A 22,734-nucleotide genomic window follows, 5' to 3' on the forward strand; every position below is an offset into this window, starting at 1 on the left:
GTAGCAGCCCCAGCTGGGTTCAGGGCAGGAGAGGAGCAGGAAGATGAGTGGAAAAGGTTTATTTCCTAACCAGAGAAATCCACATTTCAGCTGAGTTTTCAAAGTAAACCATCAGAAACACGCTGTTTCACATCATCTTCTTCAGGCAGTCATCTGAGAACTGTTTTTCTCTCCTGTCAGCAGCCCTTCTATTCCTCCCCGTTGCTTCTCATCTTAGATAAAAGTACAGGGAACACCTGAAGCAGTAGCACTGGGGCACACAGAACTTCGAGCTATCCCCTAGACTGCCTTTTTTGCACCTTCTTCACACATTCAGAGAAGAGAGCTGTGCAAGCCTCCCAGATACAGATCGTCCTCCCACTCAGCAAGCGAGCAGCAAACGTGGTATGGGCTAAGAGCTTCTAAGGGCCTTGCAGCTCCCAGCAGTAGCATTTTCCTTATGCCCTTTTTGCACGAGTCATTCCAGCTCTCAACTACTATGAGGTTTCAATGCTCCTCCTTCATTAAACAGTGGGCTCCTCCACTCTTCAGCTGATGCCATTAACAGTTGGACCAGAGAGTAGACATATCAGAAAGGGCAAACATTCTGTTCCTTCTCTTCATGAAGGAAGGGGACAGATGAAATATTTTTGGTGATCACACATGATAAGACATGACAGACATATCTTTCACAGAGAAGAGAAGCAACATTTTACAGGAGCTGGGTACACTGAGATGCAGCTGGTTTTATTTCCCTGACCCCTCCCCATCTGCAAAACACAGCTGAAAGAGGGTGGAAGTGAAAAGGAGGCCACTGCAGCAGCCAAACTAAGGTTTAAGCACAGCAAGTTTTCCAGCTTCTACAGCTCCATTAACTGCACCCTGGCAAGATCATCTTCAGGTCTTCTGCTATTGTCAGAAGGTTTTGCTGAAGCAGAATTTGCTGCAGTTTGTGTAAGGACTATAACTAGAATTGACTGAAAATTAAAACACTTACTGTGACAGATTGTGCAACTTCGACAACTTGCTCTTGCCTACAGTGGAAATGCTAATGAAATAATATTTCAAGATTCCTTAGCAAATATATAGCTGGTGAAAACTGTAGATCTGGGTCATCACATATCATTCCTATAAACAAAGCTGCCCACCCAAACTTACTATCAGAAGACCCACAGTGGTTATCACTTTCTCCTGCTATTTGAGCTACAGCTCAGATGGATCCAGAGATTTAGCTCAGCTCAAAATGTTTTGCTCATAAAAACCTTTTGCACATAAAATATTTTGAAGTTTTTCAATCAGCCCTAACCTTGCATGTCAATCCACAGCACTAAAAAGGAACAACTCATGATTTGAATAACTGAGTGTACAATAGCGTCTTGGTACTGGGTACTCTTCAGCAGATAGCTGTGAAACTAAGTTTTATGTTTAAAATGTTTATAAGTATATTGCAAATTTTAAAATTAATTTTTCACATTGTTGATCTACAGAAATTATTTAAACAGCTCTATGCCATTTACAGGTTTTACTGTGACAAAATGTTTCACGATGAAATCCTAAAGTAAAATTCTTTCCAGAATAAGACAAATTTAGCAAAGAGAACAGAAGTATGAAGGCATATCAAAAATGGCAGAAGCAACAAATTCTGTTCAATGACATGTATACATTTTTAGAACATTCATTCCTTCCAATCAAGACAAATGAAGGTATTTTCTTAATTCTCCATTTTCTCAAATGCAGCCTCAAGATGCCTGGGCAAACATAAAAGGATTCCAGTCAAAGATTCCTTATTTTAAACTAAAGTGGCTGCAGTTGCAAAGAACACCTTCAACTACTGCAACCAAAAGAAACTGCAAAAAGCTCTGTGTTGTTTCTGGTTTGTCACACACTTGAAAGCACATTGTGTGTAAACCTGTGCAGTCAGTTTATTTGTAGGCTTCCTCCTTCACAGAAAGATTCAAATAAAATCTTAACAGAAAGACAATGATATTTCAGTTCATGGTAACATTTTTGCTCAAATACTTTGAAAGATTTATATCCTGTTAAATACTGATTTTTTTCTTAAGAAACAGCACACAACTGAAAAAAAAAAAAATTTCCTAGCAGTATTTTTCAGGAGTTTTTAATTTATTGATAAAAGATCTATATTTAGTCAAATATTGTGACTCAGCTAATATTGCAAAAATCACATCCACCTCTTTCCCACAGATTGAGTGGAGGACCTTCTTTTAAATTCTCACACCATCACTGTCCAGTATTTCTAAAGCTAGTCTCATTCCAAATGATCTTACTTGTATCAGCAATCCATTATCTCTCTTCTGCAAGTGTCTCCTCTGATGAGAGCCAGGACAATTACTTCACAGCCAAGCACAGAAATACACAGCAGGTCAGAAGGAAGTGTGCAAAGTGCTTCACTGAAATGGCAATGAATCTCAGCCTGAGATAGGAGGGAGAGCCTGTGGCACTCTGCTGATTTGTTTTCTGTAGGTGAAACTGTTTCTTTACAAATCTAGGAAGACAAACCTGCTTTTCTTTAGGGTATAGGCAGCAGGGCTCCCCCTTCTCAGTACAGCTGAGGCACTGTGACAGATGCGTTTGTTCCTTCTCTCCAGGACTAAGTTTTTGGGGATGGTAGCCTGTAACAGGGATGCTAGCCACATACATAGCTTGTTCTCCTTCCTCATACCCAGATCTACCTAATGGCTGAACATAACTTCCTCCACAGCAAGCCAGTTTCTAAATGAACAGGAGGGGTTTCCAAAAATATGGTTATGGCAGCAGACTGCAAGTTACAAAAATGTGTCACTTCCTTTTGTTTACAGGGAAAGTTTGGTTCAGTGAGCAATGAAGTATTTTCCACAACAACTGAAAGCCCCCCAAGGATAACACTGATAACAAAACCTGTTCTAATGAAGGTCTACCTGCTCTCTAGAGCAAACTTAAGATTTGTAAATTATTTTTAAGCAGATGGCTTTAAGTAGTTAACAGCAGCTTAATGAGGCAAATTAAAAACGGTTCTCGATTTGCTAAATCCTCTCTGCTTTGTGCCTTAATTGTTCAACTGTCATTTCTTGGCAATGAGCAGGAATAAAGAAAGAAGCCAGGCATTGTTTCAAGAGCAGTGTGTCATGCCAGAACTGATGCTGCAGTCACACACCTGAGGGTGAGGCTTCTCCCACCCATGAACAGATGGGTAATGAGCCACTGCCCTTTCCTGACCCCAGGGCGCGTCTGCCGGTCCTTCCATTGTGCCCACACAGCTTATGCATTGCTTACTGCACACAGAATGAAAAAGATGAAATAAAATGTTAAGCAGACTTATGTTTAGCATGCACAGGCTGCTGTGCTGAAAAGCATTATGGTGAGATAACATTCTAGCAGAACATAAGCACAAGCAGGCAGAGATGAGGATCAACTATACCAATAGTATTTTTAACTCAAGCATTTGCAACTACAACACTGACTTAATATTTTTAAGTACAGACATCTAGAGAACGACAAGCAAAGAATGAGGAATTTGGCAATATTTAAATGAAAAAAGTCTTAGAACTGGAATTGTTAGTTGTGACTATAAAGTAAAGGAAAACTAACTTAAAGCTCCCTACAGTGCTATACCAAATAGCCCGGAACACCCAGATGAATAAACTACCAACTGATTTCAGCCAAAAGCATAGTAGTACAGAACTACTTTGCAACAAAAGAACAAAGTAGTAAAAAGGGAGGCTGATTTTCCTTAAGGATCACAAAATCTTTAACTTTGACAAAATGCTATTGTAATACGTCAGGGAAGGAGTTCAAGAGTAGGAAAGATAAGTGACCATGAGGGAGTAGTGAAGTTGTGAAGCTAATATTAACTTTCATTAAGAAATCTACACACCCCACCCCATCACCTTTACTTGTTCTAGGTACCAACTGGCCTTATACTGCAGGAGCCCTCTTCTTTCTCTGTGTAGGAAACTTAAAGAACTGATTTTCTGTTTGCATTCAGAGTGGCTCGGATTAAATTTCAGTTCAATCTTCATGTAGTTGGGCTTAGTGCCCCTCAGCTGCTCTAAATAAGTGCAAGCTCCCTTTCTAATCCTTTAATCCAGAAAGCTGAGGCCCTGGAAATTGCAGCTGCTACAATTCACAGTGGACATTCAACCTAAAGGTGCCAAAAGCCATAGTGGACGGCTCAAAAGTGCAAACACTTGTAAATTAACTGCAGCAAAGGCAGCCCTGACAAAAGGAGGTGGAGGTGCAATTTTTAGTCAACTATGAATCATTTATCACTACAGAACATTTTACCAGCATGAGAATTTTTCTGAAAACATGCAGGTTGTCACATAACAGAACAATATTCAAAGAACAGTTAAGGTTGCAAAGCCAAGCATGCATAAGTTAGGAGTTAGCTGAACAGACACTGCCTCCCTTTCTACTGTCTGGTGCCATGACAGATTCAATCAAAAAGAAAAACCTAGCTGAGATTCCCCCAACCTGGGGATGTGTGATCACGCCTGCTCAGTATGCACAACACTAGAGAACGTAGCAGCTGAACTCTAAATACTTCATATGGAGAAAGTAAACATGAGTATTTTTAAAAGACTTGGAAAAACATGGATTTTTTTCCTCAGGCAGTCCCAAACCAAACAATTCCCACAGTATTTAATATCCAAAAGATGATGGCTCCTGAGTTTCTTAACTATATGCTTAGAAAAAACAAACTTTAATCTTGGTATAATCACATTCCACCTCTAGCTTCATTTAGAAATGGCTGAAGCATTTTTGTCAAAACTGTTTAAAAAATCCAACAAAACCAGCTTGAGGCAGAGAGAACTATTCTAGTTGGAAGAGCTGAAGTTTGTCAGCCACAAGAAACTGAAAACAATCACTTAATGGAAAGTGTTGAGCAATGTTAATTTTAAGTGCTACCAGTTTCTTGTATAATAAAATTAAGCAAAATGACTTCCTAGAACTGTAGTGTTTTTCAAAATGAAGATTAAAATTCTCAAAATTGCACAATTTGAGTGTGTGCAAAGACAACAGAAATAATCTGAAACAGATCGAGTACAATCAGCCCAGCTAATATATATATTTACGTAACTCATGTTAGAACCAAAAATGCACCTTCCAACTGAACGTAGTTTATGATTCTGTAATGTCAAAGGAGAATCCTAATTTGGTATCTCACAACTGACTCTCCTTTTACACTCAGGAATTCACAGCTGGAACAAATACTTTCCTTTTTGTATTCAAACTTCCCTGAAACTTCAAAACATTCCAGCTATTATTTTTAACTCTGGAAAGATTTAGGTCATCTCTCAGAAGACAGGTTCACGAATTAAAGATCAACCAACTAAATATGTCAAGGCCACGAGCAAAAACTAAACACATTGAACCTTTGGTGTTTTTACTGAAAGGTGTCCTTTTATCACCCCTAGCTGTCTTTTCCAGATGACTACACTCACCAACAGATCCACCTGAATGAAGCACACTTGCACCTCTGTCAAGTTTGGAGCTAGTGTAAATCCCACCTGCACTGGCAGCTCTAATTAAACTGCTGGAATTTGCAGTGGACTGGTAGGCAATCAGGTACATGTCTACCTCTAATGACTTTTTGTTTTACCTGACTAGGTGGTTGTAAAAAATAGCTAAGAGGTGGTAACAACCTGCTACAAAAAATAATGCTGTAGCTAAGAGTTCACAACCCAAAGAGTCTCTTCTGAGTTTCCACATAGGGGGATTGACAAGCTCTTAAGGTCATTACAACCTTTAGTTTATCCACCTTAGTCTTGCTATAAGATTTCAACTCTCCTCTTACAGATTAAACCCAAGAAAATGGGAGGAACCTTTATTAGATTAAATCTAGCCCAACATCCATCTATGCAAGATTAGCTGACAGAACCATTGTCAACAATCTTGGTTCTCCCTTCAACTTGTAACCAGACCAGAGCAGTTTACATACTTATATATATGTATGTGTATACAGATATGACACATGAATGCTGACAACCAAAAGAGATTCAAAGAAGCAATGAATGACATACTATGTTTTTGTGTACTTATGGATTACTCCACGCGCAATATAAATCCAGATTACTGTGCATGTGTCTTTCTCCTAGACTTGTGTCTATGTATCTCTTATTTTTCTTCTTTAGACAGATGCCTGAAATTGTACAGACAGCTGGCTGAAGCTTTGGTCACTGTAGGTGCTAGGAAATTGTGCTGACCTTAAGATGTACTCAGTCCATGCTCTGTGACTGAGACTGAGCTACCACACTTTATGCCTGGACTCCATCCATCACCATCCGTCTCTTATTTTTGACCATATAGGACAAAATGTGCTACAGTGTGATCTGCAATCAAAGATCAGCTATGTCTTCACATAGATCTCCAAGATGAGATGGTATTTTACCTTGCTGCTGCAGAACAGGCCAGTTCCTAGTGGAACTTCACAATTAAAAGAACCCTTCAAGAAGACACATTCAATATCCACTGAACAAAATATATAGACCCTCTCCCTTCAGTGTCACCAAACTGGAAATGTTTCTCATATGACCACCACAAGATACATCTCCAGATGCAACTCAGAATATGGAGTCTCACATACTGAAGACAGAATGAAACGGACTGTTACATGTCATCCAAATCTATTAGTAGTCTAGAGAATAATGTCAATATAAACAGCCAAGTGCACAGCCTCCAGCAAGTGATACCAAGGGAATAAAATTAAAATGAGTAACAATAATAAGGTTGTAGCAAGTTTTTAATTGGACTCTGATAGGCTTCCTTTTGATAAGAAAAGAGTACATCAAGAATAGTTCAAAACAGTTTAGGAATACAAAGATCCCAGTACAAAAATCAATTATTAAACAAATAACAGGTTCCACAGGAGCTCTAACTTTAAAAACTCACAGAGTATGTGTCAAAGCATTGCTTTAGACTGCTCAGTCATTTTAAGTTAACTGTCTTCAAAGCAAATATAAACTCTCAAGAATATCAAGCGGTACCTCAAGACATGCTGGACTCTTAATACAGTTTATTTTACTGATTTCATGGGGAGGAAAATAAATGTTAAAGCTGTTGTGGGATAGATTTCAAATTCCAGATATTGATGCACTCCCCACCAAGATACATACAGTTTGGGGGTAGAGCAAGATAAAATATTAATATTTTTCCACACCGATGTATGCAAGCACTTTCAAAACCCAGTTACACCATATCCAAATCCTTTCTTTAGGAATTATTTATAGATGTTCCTTTTCAAATGCATAATTCATATACACGTTTAACCTTCCAATAACACTAAATCTTTAACACACTAAACAAAGCTCCTACTTGTTTAGCTTTTTCAGCATCTTGCTCAACAGACCAGCAAAACATATTAACCTTGTAGACTTAAAAAAACATATTCCCTATCACACACAGCTCTGCTGTATTTCATTAAAACAAAGTTTAAACAGGTTAACTTGCTCTTGGCTTCTAATGAATAAACAAATTTGAATGCAGCCTTTTCTTGGAACACAGTTAATTACATTTGTACATGGTTGTGAAGCAAATGGACAAGGGGAATTCCCCACCAGAGATTACACAGATTATTTTCTATTCAAAACACATGCACATTCCCCTAAATACAAAACAAGGCTGAATATTTTGGAAAGAAAAATTAAGGACATCTGTCAAGATAGCAAAGAAAATTAAACTGCAAAGAACCATCCCCCATCTCCTCATTTGCAACTGGTACATGCATGCCTACTGCTGGAAGTCTAGAGATCATGGTGTATTTTTGTTTATAATGTACTCAACTGAAAGCAGATTTGAAATAAAAAAACCCACCACAATAAATGATTCCATCAATCTGCAAATTAACCATCACATAGATCACATATTCCAGTTCTATAACTGACATTGCAACCACAAATCAAAGAATAAATTTACTTGCTAAATCAAATAAATGTGCAAAGATGAAGTCAGGCTGGGAATTACTTCTGCAAGTACTTCTACAATAGATAAAATCAATTATTTTAATCCTGCACCATTTCTATTTAAGAGACAGAAAATCTTTTCCTTATGTCAAAGAGGAAAAAAAATCACCCGAGAATTAAAGCATTAGAAACAATTACCCACAAGTCCAAATTGAAGTTAATTATCTGAATAGTTTTGTAAAATACTGTTTGGAAAATAAAGGCTTACTTGACACAATTCCCTTCACTTCCTTTTAAGTTACAGACGTTTTGCCAGCAGTTGACATTACATTTCACAATTTGATTTTTCACGACTCTTGGCACTGCTGGTTTCTTAAGTGTTGTCTAGAGCAGGTAGGGGTGTTAACTGATGAAATTTAAGAGACTACTTCTGCTAAACAACAAGTAAATAAACAATGTAAGGAGGGGCAGGGAGAAAATGCAAAGTATCCTCATAGTTAAATGAGACCACTGCCAGCTGGCAAAGACAGTGATTTTCCACTAGTATCTTTCTCACTACCTGTAACTAGACTATCAACCTGGTAATTTATGTTATGATTATATTTTTCTCTGAAATATTTATCTGCAGTATATCTTTAATCTTTTGAAGACCACTTCATTCTTCAGGATTATTCACTTCACCTTGCAATCTACAAGGGCATTAGCCTCCCAGAGGTAGAGGTAAAGACAGAAAGGTTTTGTTTTTTTTTAATTTTAACAACCAAAGTGCCAATAACAGAAATCTGAATAGTGATTTATTTATCAATCTCTGCAGTGCGTTTGCAATCCTGCATTCAAGGGAGGGAGCCAGTCTTCATGTAGAGCTCACAATGCCAGAACAGTAACTTTCAGCTGACATGCTGACTATTCTCAGTATTACCATTCTCACATGTGTGGACATTCAGAATGTGAGAAGCTCCTTCTTCATCAAGTTATCTGGCTAATGAGTACTCCGTATAAAAGAAACAACAAATGACAAGGAAACTGGTAAATTAAACACACAGACATTAACAAGCAGGTGGTAACAGACAATAACACAAACCAGAACTCTTCAGCTACTGATTGATGGGCTATTAAAGGAACTACTCAGGCACAGCCTCAGAGAGCCAACCTGAACTTTGTCACTGACAAGAAGGGGGAAACGTGATTGTCATTAGCATTATGAGATATTTGAGGAGACTTGCAGGACAATCAAAATGTATTTATGGGACAGCAGAAAGGGCCCATGGCTTCAGACAAAACTCACTGCGGGCTACTTAGGGCCAAAGGAAGGGAAAGGGAAGGATCAGAGTGGATTGGGGAGGAATGAACAAAGGAAAAATGAAGAAGAGGTGGCTTGAAAGGGCCTGGCTGCACATAAACAGGTTGCAGATGACCATGCTTGTCTATGTGAGCCCTGCACCACCAGCACAGTCTGTCTTCTTTTCTTATTAAATCCTTTAATTTTTGTACCTAGTCCCACTCAGCATCCTACATGTGAGTGCTGCAACGTGTAAGCATCAGCAGCTGGAGAAGAAGCCATGGTTTGTAGAGCCTGCAGGTCTAGGTGCGAGCACCTGGAGTCTGGCATGCAAGAGAGGTCTGGGTGCCAGTAACTGGAGGGACTGGTACATGTGCTGCAATGTCAGAGTGCCAGCAACAGGAGAAAGGGGCTGCAGGTCACAGGGGCTGGCAGGTTTGGGTGCTAGTGGCTGGAGAAAGGACAGTGGGTCACAAGGCCCTAGTTTATGTGCCTGCAACTGGAAACACCCATGTGGGTTTGCTCTTCCCAGTGAATTTAATCCTGAGTGCATGAATGTGGAATTCATTAGCAAACTTCAAGCCGTATGAGATGGTGAGGATGGGGGGGACTTGCACCTGAAAAGACCCAAGCTCTGAGCCAATGGCTGCACGACAGGTCCAGGGTTCAGGGATGAGTCCTAGGTGGACTGAGAGCCTTTGCTAATATATGAAAGCTCTCTGAGGGTGCTTGTGAAGAGTGTGTGAGTGCACACACATATCTGACAGTGAACATTGGGAGGAGGAGCAAGACCACCGCAGTGCAGGTATGTTCTGTGTGAGCTGGAGCTGCACTACACACGGGTGCTACACAGGCACTGCTTTCGGTGGCAGTCTGTGGGCAGATGCACTAGTGTCCTCTTAGTGTCTGTGTGCACCTCTCTAGGATATGTCCTCAGCCTTGCTACTGGCCAAACCTACAAATGGGAACACCAGCAGCCACATCTGTTAGACTGGGACAGAGAGACCTCTACCTGTCTGGGCTTCAACAGCTGGGAAGCAGGAATCCCCAAGTTTTGGAGTCTGCTCGATGCAGTGGCTTTCTTAACATCTTCAATCAAGTGCACTACAAACTTTAGATAAAATCTATTTTCAATTTGCCTTTAAATACTGATAAATAGAGGCAGACAGTCCTATGTATTTGATACAATGTCATATTACAAATTAAAATAGCTCGGGTGTATTACTCATGGTTTGCCTATTACCTGCAAGAGTTTAAATTAAGCAGTTCAGTTAATTACCTAACTCAGCCCAAGAGTATTAGCCTAAAACCAGCTATACAGGCTGGAATAAAATTTAGGAATATTCACTCAGTATTTGCACTGCACTTAATGAAATTGATTTTAGATTGCTTTTACTGCTTGTCCTACATGTGAAAATTGTACCATTTTAACAGAAGCTTAAATCTAATCCCAATTAATTAAATCCACTGAAACTTTCTCTAAATAGTATTTTAAAATTGGTTCTGTTTAACTTAAGCACTTTTTGTTGAAAATGAAAGACTATCAGAAGAAACTGAATATGCAGATCCACAAAGGCACTTGCTTTGGTTTATTTAAAGGCTAGTAATCAGCACAATATGGGAAAACAGAGGATATACATTTCTCTCATTCAGCCACCTAGGTTGCTCCTCTACCTATTCTGTAGTAACAGATGCAGGGAACTGCAAGAAAATGAGAACATCACCAAAAGGTGCTAAGGTGGAGTGTGTAACCAGGCAGGCTAAATACCTGTGCATCTTATTTGTCTGTAGAGGACAGTCATCACTTTGTACATGAAAGACAACATTTCAATGCAGTGTATTAGCAATACATACATGGACCAATGTCCTGTTGGCGTTAGTGAGTTCTTGTAAATAAGCTGACAGAATACCCTTTATCAGGCTTTCAACTTAGTCTACTTGCAAGTCTGAATAAAGGGGCTTGTTTTTGGTAAGGAGACGTGAACAAAGCACAGTAGAAGAGACTGCACTCTGAATATTCATCACATTAACATTCAGTGATGGTAATTTCAGTATCTGCTATTACATCCCTAATAGTAACACTCAGCTCATACACTGTAAATTCACATGCTACCTTACTTTACAATAAGTTGTTAGTGTGATCAAATATCACTAAGGTGTAATAAACAGAGAAGGCTAAAATAGAATAGACATCTCTGCCTATTTTCTTGTACATGGAAGCCATATATAATCTAAAACCTAATCTCAGTGCAACTGGCACAACTTTTTTACATAACCAACACAGATAACCCCACAGGTAGCCCAATTGTTGGAACTGACATGTGAAGCCAAAGTGATTTGACTTCCCCTTCAGTAACATTACTACTTGCAAGAGATGCTGGAAACAGATGAAATACAACAATTTGTTCTCAGTACTGGAAAGCAGAAAGGAAGAATGCACAACTTAAAGACATAGGTAACCATGAGCAGCATGTCCTGACTTTGCAATAACATGCAGATTGGCATGGTCTTTTTTACTGTGGCTCTAGTTGGTATTCTCACCTAACCTGTTCGCCAAATGCATATTAGAATTACATTTTTTCAACATATTTCCACTTAAAATAATCTTTCTTCAGTATAAATTGTTTTACATAAGTCCAAAATCTCTTGCTTTTAATCCAAATTCTAGTCATTGTATCTGCCTAGCAGGCTTCTCGAGAAAGCACTGTCACTCCTTTTTGAGAAGAATCTAAATTCAACGTTCTGATGCTTACATCAAACCAACCACTCACCAAGTGAAACAAAAAGCTAACAAAATTAACTGTAGGTTAATGTGGGAGGTTAGAGTATGCTTCTTCCCAGGTCTTTTCCTTTCAGTTTTATAGGAACCGAAACCTCAAAGCTGAAGTACTGTAAATCACTTGTTCCTACTGGACCATCACCTTAGTCCATAAGTAAGAACTGAAGCTCTCAGCATTCCTGTGGGCATTGTAGCTCTACCTTCTAGCAAAAGCCCCAGTGAGCTGACAAATCCTGAGCTGGACCCATTAAAAAGCTGTCTGTCATGCTGCTCATGCTGTAACGATACCAGTTTGTTATAGGCTTGAACACAAATTTTTAGCTTACACATGACATCAATTTCCTCCTCCTAGATGTAATGAACTCCCCTCCTGCTACATAGCAGTACAGGTCCAGTTATGTACAGGTGTATTATGAAGCATTTCCACTGGGAAGCATGGAGGTTTAGAAGTGACCAGTAAGCCATTCATCTGGCTTTAGGACTGGGTTTTATGGCATTCAAATGGAAAGAAATGATGGAATGCAGCCACAGTCCCTGTGCAGCCTTGCCTACTGTGGTTCCAAATCCTGCTCCTTCACAAGGCAGGCAGAAAAAGAAAGAAGATAAGTTGTCGCCAGAACCTTTCCTCAAGTGCTACATAAAATGCACTAAATGCACACAGAAACCTACATACACAAAAATGTAAACAGTATAAAGACATGGCTATAGATTAAGGTTACACTATGTAACTCTATTAATCTCTCCAACTTTTTAAGAACCTGGAAGCCATGGTCACATCCTTCCTGATTAAACCATAATTACTAGTTGACTGGTAAGTTACAAATAGCTAAAAAGGTATCATCAGTAAAGTGAGAGAAACATTGACTGACTGGAATGAAAATGCATGTTTTTTTAACTAGTAGCAGAAGCAGAACAATGAGCCAAAAGGATGAGTTTTTGGTCTGTATGTCACAGGGCACTGTCCTATAACATCACTCCCCAGCAGTGAAACTGCAGAATATGTCAAGATCAATAGTCCTGCACTCTGATAAATCAAACCACAGCAGAAATGACTCATCAGACCTGCATCCTAACATCAGATGGGTGGTAGCATGGCTGCATCATATTATGTACATTGTTCCTCTTCCTTTAGCCTGAGAAGGGAACAGACCACACACATGTATTTTAAGCACACACTTAAATGAGGAAAAACAGGTAAGACACAGCAACATGGCCTAAAATCTATGAAGGTTAAAGATAGGAATATTATGAGGCATAGAAAAAACTCCTAACAATTGCTGATCCCTAAAAAATCTGAAAGATCTATCCAAAAACTATCTTATCATCATCATTCAAGAGATATGTGAAAAGGACTAGATAGCAGTGTCCTTTTTTAAGTCCAGACAACTTGGACACGTCTTAGTACCTACGACTAAATTAAACTTAGGAGAAACAGAGAGTGTAAAAATCAGCTGTATTAATGACTCTGTAAACAAATAAATATCACCCTTCCCTTCCATAGGACCTAGCACTGAATTTTATTACTCTAATTTCCTATCACCATCATGAGAGAAATAAGCTTCATATTTGTGAATTATAGAGTTCTGATGGCCAACACAACATTTAGTGTCTGCAGGATCTGAGATCAAAAAAAAAAAAAAGGTAGTATGTTGTGAGACCTTACATGTGCTAAGAAGTTACTTATATGGCAGCATAAATCACTGCACACATCTCTGGAGCAAAGAGGATAAAGGAAGAAAAGATTTCTAAATCGGGTACTTCAAAGGCACATTAGCTGCTCACACTAACATTTAATACTTGGGATTGCAAGTCAAATAAAGCAGAAGCAATCCTTGTGAGTTTTTGGTTAAAAGACAAAATGAGGAGTGCCTGGGATCCTCATGCAAATGCCTCTGAGAAGCTATCAAAATACTGTATCAAGGTAGAAGGTATCAAGAATTTTCCACAAAATTCTGGTTGCACATAGAGAGATACATCCTGCTTACAGTCCTATGAGGCCACACCAAAACCACTGAATCTCTCTGAAGCTTCCCTTTCCTTCCACAAATCTGTCTTGAAAGAGTTGTCTTTAAGTATTCAAGTTTACCTATCAGCCTGTTAGAACAAGATTAAACAGAAAAACAATATAAAACTGTATCTATTTTTCCACTATTAAAATAAAATGTATTTTATTAAAAAAAACAAAAACAAAAAAAAACCCCATAAAATTAAAAGATAAAGACAAAACAGAATTATTGATGAAAATTGACCTAAATGAATTCTTCCATTAAATATTTTGTTCAATATTCTCTGGATAATCAACTGGTACTAGTAGCATTAATTGATCTGACTGCTGTGTGCACATCACTGATATTTTTATTACTTCGAATAAGCGTACCCACCATTAGAACATATCCACTGCTAGAATGACAGGTATAGAGAAAGAAAATAAACCCACCATTAGAATCCTATATTTCTTCAACAGTGTACTTAGGTATGTATTTATGTAAATTTATTTTATGTATTTCACACCTCTCATTATTTAGTTGGAACATTACAGGTTAACAGAAAAACTAAGAACTGGGCCAAAAAAGTCTGAAGAGGTGAAAAAAAATGTTAAAAGGAAAGGGAAAAAAAAAAAAAAGGAAACCCAAGAAAGGTCACAATCAAGAGTTAGATGTATCTAGGCAAATAAAAGAGTTCTGAAATATTTCTCAGAAACTATCTGGAGAAAGTACTTTGTGCAGGATAAGATGCATCAAAGTAAAGGTCACAGCAAAGATGAAAAGGGCAGCTTTCCCAGATGCTGAAAGAAGAAAAGTTATTCTTTGGTACTCTTGCCATTGTTTCTGCCTTTCCAGTACTGTAGTACAGAACAAGCCAAACACAATGTTCTTTGAAATTGCCTTCTGTGGAGGATGTAAAAGCCTTGCCTACCCTTAACACCAACAATGTGACTCAAGTCAGTACCAGTATCAGGGTCTCTGACACAGGTCCTGTGATGAAGTGTGATGTAGGGTGTGAGGGCATCGCCCTTACTTAACTGATTTTTGTGCTGCAGGATACACAATCTCTGCAGGGGAAGCAAAAGAAAAATTCCTGTCTAAGCCTCAGCATTTTCATCTGTCTCAGTTCATATGTCCATTGGTTCAGTTTTGGCTTCTTTTGTTTAAATGAGAGACACTCTGATACCAGCAGGATTTATAGCGAGGTTCATCATGCCGCTTCACATGCCACCAAGTAGAGGAATGAAGTTTGTAAATGTCCTTAACACCAGGAGCTCAAATGTAACCACCACAAACACACATTACTTCTACATTACCTTATAGTACTCCACTTACAAGACGGTTTCCAGAACAAAACCTGAAATAAAACTAAAATGCAGGAACTATTTTCAGCTTCATTCTTTATTCTGAAGATTTTATTGATTGATAAAAGGAAACCGCTTTAGGAAGTAGCATAAAAAAAAAAAATAAAAAAAATGAAGCTGCATAACTTTAGAGAGCACGACAGGCAAAAATTGTTTTCAAGACATCTCAACTATAAGTAATCCTACATCACATATTTTCAAGCAATGATCTCCAACTTAGCAGCAAAGTAAGAAGCAGAGCTTTAATTAGGAATGAATAAAATAAGAATACTTACGCTGACCCCACCGGCCTGTTCTTGGATTCAAATAATTTGGATAAAGTCCATTAGGACGATCCATTTTTTGTAGTAACTTCCGAATGTGCATGACCTAAATTAAATCCAAAATTGGGATCAACACTAGCAACATTCATCTGCTCTCTGCACACAGTCAAATATAATTATTTTTTTTTTTTTTTAGTTAATTTTACTAATCTGAACCCAGAAACTCTCTTGAGGGCTTCCTGCAGATTAGTACATTTTTGTTTTTAAAGGACTGCTCACACGAAGATGTTCAAAATCATGATTTTTAAATGTATGCTGAAACAAATAAGAAAATACATGTTGTCACAGATTTCTACTTGAAAAAGTCACCTATTTGGTAACAGAAATACAAGTATGAAAAATTTACCTGCTACCAAGAATGTGAATACAATTAATACAGAAAGTACTTTATTGTAATTTATGATGAAACAGTGTAAAAGAGAACTGTATGCTAAAACCATGAATTTGAGACCCACCTTGTTGTAGTATACAGGGTCCCCTGTCAAATAGCTGAGGTGGACGAATTCCATGTGCAGAGTACCAAACTCAGCAAGGATGCTGCTGCCAGCAGAAGCCCAGCCCCAGTTTCGACCCACACCACTGCATTCCAAACAAACATGCATAAAAAAAGGGAGAAAACAAAGAATTCAGAATTACTGTGCACAGTACTAGTAACAACCACCACAGCAAATCAAACAAGTAACACCAAAACACTAACTCACACTTAAGATCATGGGAGTTGATTGGTCAAGTTGGTTCTTTTTTAAAAAAAATCATGGTTGGGTCTTTTTGGAAAAAAGGTAGCATAACCTCATCATAAAGTCCTGCTATTAAAAGATATGATTTAGCAAGATGATATTACAACTCCTAAATCATATCTGGTTTAATCTGGGAGTTTTCATAACATTTCAGAATCAGGTCTTTAATTTCTGAAGTTAACTACATTTTCCTGGAGATTACTTCTACTTCCTCTTACAAAAGATTTCCGTTATCAGCACAAGTACAATCTATTAGGAAAGTCTTTTTACCTAGCATTTAATTTATAGATTATAAAGAGAAAATGTAAAGGACAAGTGTTGGTTAGAGAACAATATTTGTAGCTCTGACCTGAGATAACCCCTTTTAAAATATAGTTAACACTGTTTACAGAGTTGTAGAAAGAAAAAAAAAAAAGTCATAGCTTGTCTCAGGGTTTTCTTTTGTACAGTTCTCACAAAAAGAGAAAATTAAGTGTTTCATTATTAATACAAAATCTAATAAAACACAAGCCAATAATTTTCCAAATATTTCTTTCAGGTCTTGTCTTCCACTGCATGTCAGCCTTGTGGTAAGTATTGTCATGTATGCCTGCTACTGTCACTGCCCTCTGGCATGCCAGCCACTATTTTGTCTTGTGATGCTGGCTGGTTCTGTACCTCACCAAAAGACTGACACAGTAGATGCATAAACAACCCCAGGCACGCAGGAATTTCTGGCACTCCGATCCTTTCCCCTCCACCTACTGCAATTCCTCTTCCCTTGTCCTGCCTTGCTGACTGTGCTCTGATACCCCAACCTATGCCATCAACCTCTGTGCCTTACTGATAAGTATCTACACATCTACTGCCTGGAGCTTCTTGTCATCCATGTGGTCTGAACCAGTGAACCAGATGCTGGTGCTGCCTGAGGAGCAGGGTCACCTGGGCCCTTCAAACATCAAAAAACCCCAACCCTACACACAGAGGAATTTCAAGCCGTATGAAGCTGCAGGAAGAACACAAGCCTGAGTGAATCATAATGTCCTGCAGAACGTGTGTAGCGAAAATTAACCCCAAATTAATAAAAAAATTGTACAAGGTCCAAATAAACAGGCAGCAGCACAGGCAAAGCTAAGAAAATCAGGCAAGGATGGTGAGGCCCTGTGCCAACAGAAGGGCAAACCACAGCTCCATGATCTTCTCCCGAGGACTGACAGCAAAGTGAGGATCATTGCCTGATCACAAAAAGGCATCTAAGGCTAATGCTCTCCAAGCAGTCCAAAATCCCTCCACAGTCTAACACCACACAACAAAATCTCTCCTAAAAGGAAAACTATTTAAAACTATTTGAAAACTCTGTTTACTACTGTGAATTGTTTAAGCATTCACACAGTCTAGACATGCATCCCATTTCAGCTACTGTTTATGAACATAATAAAAATTTTAAAAATGCTTTGCATCAAAAAATCAAAATCTGATGAAAATTCTAGCACTGAACAAGCAATACAAGATAAACTAAGCAAGGCAACTCTCCTCTACAAGGAAATGCAGACCATCTAATTTCCATGTCTGACTTGAACAGCTATCTAAAGGAGCCTCTTCATCTCCACAGACCATAGTGGACTTCAACACACTAACTTGTAAGCCTAAGCTGAACTGTAAAATTAATTAATATCTTCCAAGTCCCATTATCTTCCCAAACATTGTGAGTCTTCTGAAGGTAACAGCTCATCCAGGACATAAAACCCTGTAAAGTTCAGCCATGGCCTACAAACAATAATGGTTTTTAATAGGTTCTTTAACAACTAAAGCAGCAATGATCAAGCTCTAGGGCAACACATGGCATACTATGCTGGGTATGTCTCAATGGCATGTTAAATTCTCATTGCAGAATCAGGACAAAAGAAAAAAACATGGTCACAATTTACTGCAGTTAGAGAAACAGAATGCTCTGAACTCTATTAAAATTATTCTAAAGTGCCAGGAACACTGGTTTATCTGGCATTTATATTTTATCTGTTACTCTACTACTAAGAAAAGCTAACATATGCCATTACTAACTTGGGTGTGTGTGCGTGATGACACAAACTTACCCACAAAAGCAATTAATTACCTTTTGAGATTCACCATTGCCCATGGTATACCCGTAGGTGTGTTGAAGGCTGGAAGAAGCTTTCCTGCCAGTTGCACGGCTTTGATCTTGAAAACCTAAGATAGTAGAATCAATTGCAAATAGTTACAAAGTCTGATTTATCTCCACCAACTACAAAGACTGAAACTTCCTTGCCCCACTCAGCTCTTTGTATTAGAAAAGCTCTACGTTATAAAAAAAAAAGTGCATTAAGTTATAATTTATTTTCTCCTTGTTCATTTTACAAATTTCATTGCTGGTTGAACATGAAAAGAAAACGTGTCATTTTCGTTTCCTTCTTTCCATGCTCTCCAGCAATAGTGCTTAGGTTCCTACTAATGAAGAATACCAATTCTCCTCCCACCTCCCTCTACCAATATTAGGATCTCAAGTGCTTTCTAAAGCAGTCTTTAAATCATACTTTATATTTTGCAGCTAAAAATCAAAGGAGAATTCCCCACACCGGTATTTTAAACATTATGAAATTCTAATCTCTTTTTCATATATATATATATATGCTGCAGACAGAGTTCCTATTCTTTTATGAACATTGTCTATGCAAAACCATATATACAAAGTTCCCTGTAGCTTTTCCTTCATTGATAATGCATAAGAAAAATAATTATAGGCTTAATCTTCCCTCTCAAGTCTGATTACACATAGAAATTACTGACAGGACAAAACGCTTTTCATTTCTAGTGTTGTTCCTACTTACTTTCAGAACATGAATCTGTAATAGCCTCATTCAGAGCCTAATGTTTATTAGTTAAATGAGGAACTGGGAGACAGTTCCTTCTAAGCCTATAGGAAGCATGTTTTCCAAGAAGGCACATTTGGTACATCTCCAAGACACAAATCAGCTTTACCAGCAGTTAGTTGCTAGCATACATTTTAATTAATGCATTGCCAGTATTCACTATGTTTCTGGAAAAGTATCTTCTTAGTTTGGATATAACATTATTCACCATTTTGAAGCACTGTATGAACATGCAACAAAATCGGCTACCATACCTCAAAATGACTTATGCAATACAGACATACTATAGAAACATTTTCCCTCTGCTGACCAGCAACAGGGCACAAGGGAATGGAATGAAGCTGCACCAGGAGAAGTTCAGACTGGACATTGGGAATAGGTCTTCACTGAGAGGGTGGTAACAGCACCAACCCTGTCAGAGTTCAAGGAGTGTCTGGACAATGCTCTTCGTCATACGGTTCAGTTTTAGGTAGCCCTGTGAGGAGCAGGAAATTAGCCTTGATGACCTGTACTGGTCCCTTCCAATTTGAGATATTCTATGATTCTGCTATTATCCTGACCTGCGAAGAAAAAGAGCTTTAAGAGGCACTACAAGATAGATCTGTTGGATTTATAAAAATAATTTCTCTCTTTTGCAGAGTCTACAGGAATAAAACAGAAGAGATGCTCACTGGAGAAGCAAGCTGAAAAGTAGCTAAAAATAAGCAAATCAGAACATCCTCATTTTTCATAAGAAGGTAAGAAAAGATCAATATCTTAATATCTGAGGAGATGACTACTGAGACATGAAATAAACCAGAAAAGAATATTAAAGATGACATCTAATTGTATTTGATGCAGTAGGGTATGAAGAGATGGAGGTGGCTCTGAAAGCAATGAGCCAGGGAAAAGAACTTTTACAGAGGTACTCTGTAAGATGGAATATATCTAAACTGAAAAAGAGGATACTTCAGAATAGGTTTTGATAGAATTGTGATGTAACAGAGGCAATATAGCTTAAATATTTTTTTAGAGAAGATACTGACAAGAGGCAGTCTTTGAGAAAATGTGTAGAAATTTAGCAGTAAAATTCAGATAACACTCTGACCTTGAATAAGGAACCAAGTCAAAATAGGAAGGCCTAAGTAAAAGGTACAAGACAGGTGGAGTCTACAATAACTGGGAAAAAAGAAATCCCTGAAAGAACTAAAAGCTCTGTCTTAGCTCAGTTACATATAAACTATCTGATTTGCATCTATAAATATGCATCAAAAAATTCACACAGAAGTTTTAGATTTTTAAGTAGTAAATGGGTCAGGACTAGACAGGACTATCTATAGGGAGTCATATATAAACGGATGTAGAAAGGGAGTTCTACAGCAAAGACAAGCTTCAACACCCAATTCCAAACAGAAGGATGTTTTCCAGTTAAATGTTACATAGTTTGGAAAAGTGTTTGTGTCATGAATTTGTTTAGCTTCATCTTTTGGATCCTGCACCTTCTGAAAGCATTACACATTACTGTGGTACTCATTAATAAAAGATATTGAAACATTAGGGTAAGAACATTCAGTGGAAGAACATCTCTAGAAACACCCTTGCAACAAGAATAATCCTCTTATCCAAGACAGAACACAGGGAAACACTTAAAAAATTGGCTGAAGACATACTTTAATTTTCTGCTACTACCATCTCAGTCCTATCTCACTACTGCTCCTGGATAACAAACTCACACAGTGCTTGATACAGCACTTACCTACACAGACTGGAGTGAGAGCTGGGAGACAGCTGCATAGGCTCTTACCAGAGCAAAGTGACCAGAAGACTATATTTGAAGAGGTGTAGAGAAAAGAAAGAAATGTAGAGAGCAATAGTGGATGAGATGACTCTTAGGGGAGATGACAGTTGTGACCAGAGTGCTTTGCTGAGCTCACCAAAGTGACTTCTTTCAGTAAGTTTCAGACTTACCATAAGAGCAGTAGTAAATGCCTCAGGCTCTAGCTTTTCAATAATGTGCTGGCATCAGTTACTTATCATATAGTAAGTATTTTTATTGTTTTTTAACAGGTTGAACTGATAGATTCTATTTCAGCCTCAGCAGTTGCCTGTGGACAGGCAATGCTTTTGAAGAAACATGCAGGCAAGAATAGAGAGGAACAAAAAATGAATGGGTGCCTTGAAAATAGAACTCATTAGGAAACAGCAAAAGAATTTGGGTTACTTAGTCCAGAGAAAAGATGTTCAAGACAGAACAGAATAATGATTTTTCAGTATATAAAAGGCTAATACAAGGAAAAGGAAATAATTTTTCTGTGGACATGGAGAATACAAAATAACACCAAACTGGAGCAAGGGATAGTAAGTTAGTTATTAGGAAAAAGTTAGTGATAACTAATAATGAAGCATGACTGTGATTGCTGCAGGGTTATCACTACAGCTCTTGAAAACACACTGTACAACACATGCAGCTACAAAGACTGACACGATTTGTCTCAGCCAAAAACAGAAGAGTAACTGAGAACTACACAGCTTCCTTACCACTCTGTCACCCAGGCTGCTGTACTGTGTTCGCATGGTAATGTTTTGGTAGTGGGGGGCTACAGGGATGGCTTCTGTGAGAAGCTGCTAGAAGCTCCCTCACAACTGACAGAGCCAATGTCAGCAGGCTCCAAGACAGACCCACTGCTGGCCAAGGCCAAGCCCACCAGCAATCAAGGTAGTGCCTCTGTGATAATGTACTTTAAGATGGCGGTAAAACTAAATGTGCAACAGCCACTTCAGCCAGAGAAAGGAGAGTATGTGAGGGAAAACTCTGCAGACACCAAGGTCAGTGAAAGAACGGAAGGGAGTGCTCCAGGTTCCTCTGCAGCCCATGGTGAAGACCACAGTGACTCAGGCTGTCCCCTGCAGCCCATGGAGTTTAACGGTAAGGATATCCAACTACAGCCTGTGGAGGACCCCAGACCAGAGCAGGTGGGTGCACCCAAAGGAGGCTGTGACTCCATGGAAGACCACGCTGGAGCAGGCTCCCAGCAGGATCTGTGCACCCATGGAGAGAGAAGCTCACACTGAAGCAGGTTTGCTGGCAGGACTTGTGACCCCTTGAGAGACCCATGTTGGGACAGGCTGTTCCTGAAGGACTACACCCCATGGAAGGGACACAGACCGGAACAGGGGAAGAGCACGAGGAGTCCCCACCCTGAGAAGGAAGGAGCAGCAGAGATAACGTGTGATGAACTGACTGTAACTCCCATTCCCTGTCTCTCATGCTGCTCAGGGGGAGGAGGCAGAGAACTCTAGAGTAATGCTGAGCCTGGGAAAAAGGGAAGGGTGGGAGGAAGGTGGTTTAAGATATAGATTTATTTCTCATTATCCTATTCCGATTTGATTGATAATTAAACTAATTTTCCAAGTCAACTGTTTTACCCATGACAGTGAGTGACCTCTCCCTGTGCTTATCTTGACCAACAAGCCTTTTATACTTATTTTTTTTTAATTTTCTCTCCTTTTTTTTTTTTTTCTTCTTCTTTCCCCTGCCCAG

At 38.7% G+C, this 22,734-nt stretch overlaps 1 protein-coding gene across 1 annotated transcript in view; it reads right to left on the reverse strand.

Moving 5' to 3' along the window:
• The window catches only part of MAN1A2 (mannosidase, alpha, class 1A, member 2), a gene marked incomplete at its 5' end in the record, with an annotated part of 56,624 nt that overhangs the window by 22,128 nt on the left and 11,762 nt on the right, over nucleotides 1-22,734 (reverse strand). Inside the window, 3 exon segments of the mRNA XM_008939126.1 lie at nucleotides 15,563-15,656; nucleotides 16,066-16,189; nucleotides 18,440-18,534. Of these exon segments, the coding sequence (XP_008937374.1) occupies nucleotides 15,563-15,656; nucleotides 16,066-16,189; nucleotides 18,440-18,534 (313 nt within the window).

Source organism: Merops nubicus, unplaced genomic scaffold, assembly GCF_000691845.1.
Source record: "Merops nubicus isolate BGI_N331 unplaced genomic scaffold, ASM69184v1 scaffold15950, whole genome shotgun sequence".
In the NCBI taxonomy this organism is placed as follows: Eukaryota; Metazoa; Chordata; class Aves; order Coraciiformes; family Meropidae; genus Merops; species Merops nubicus.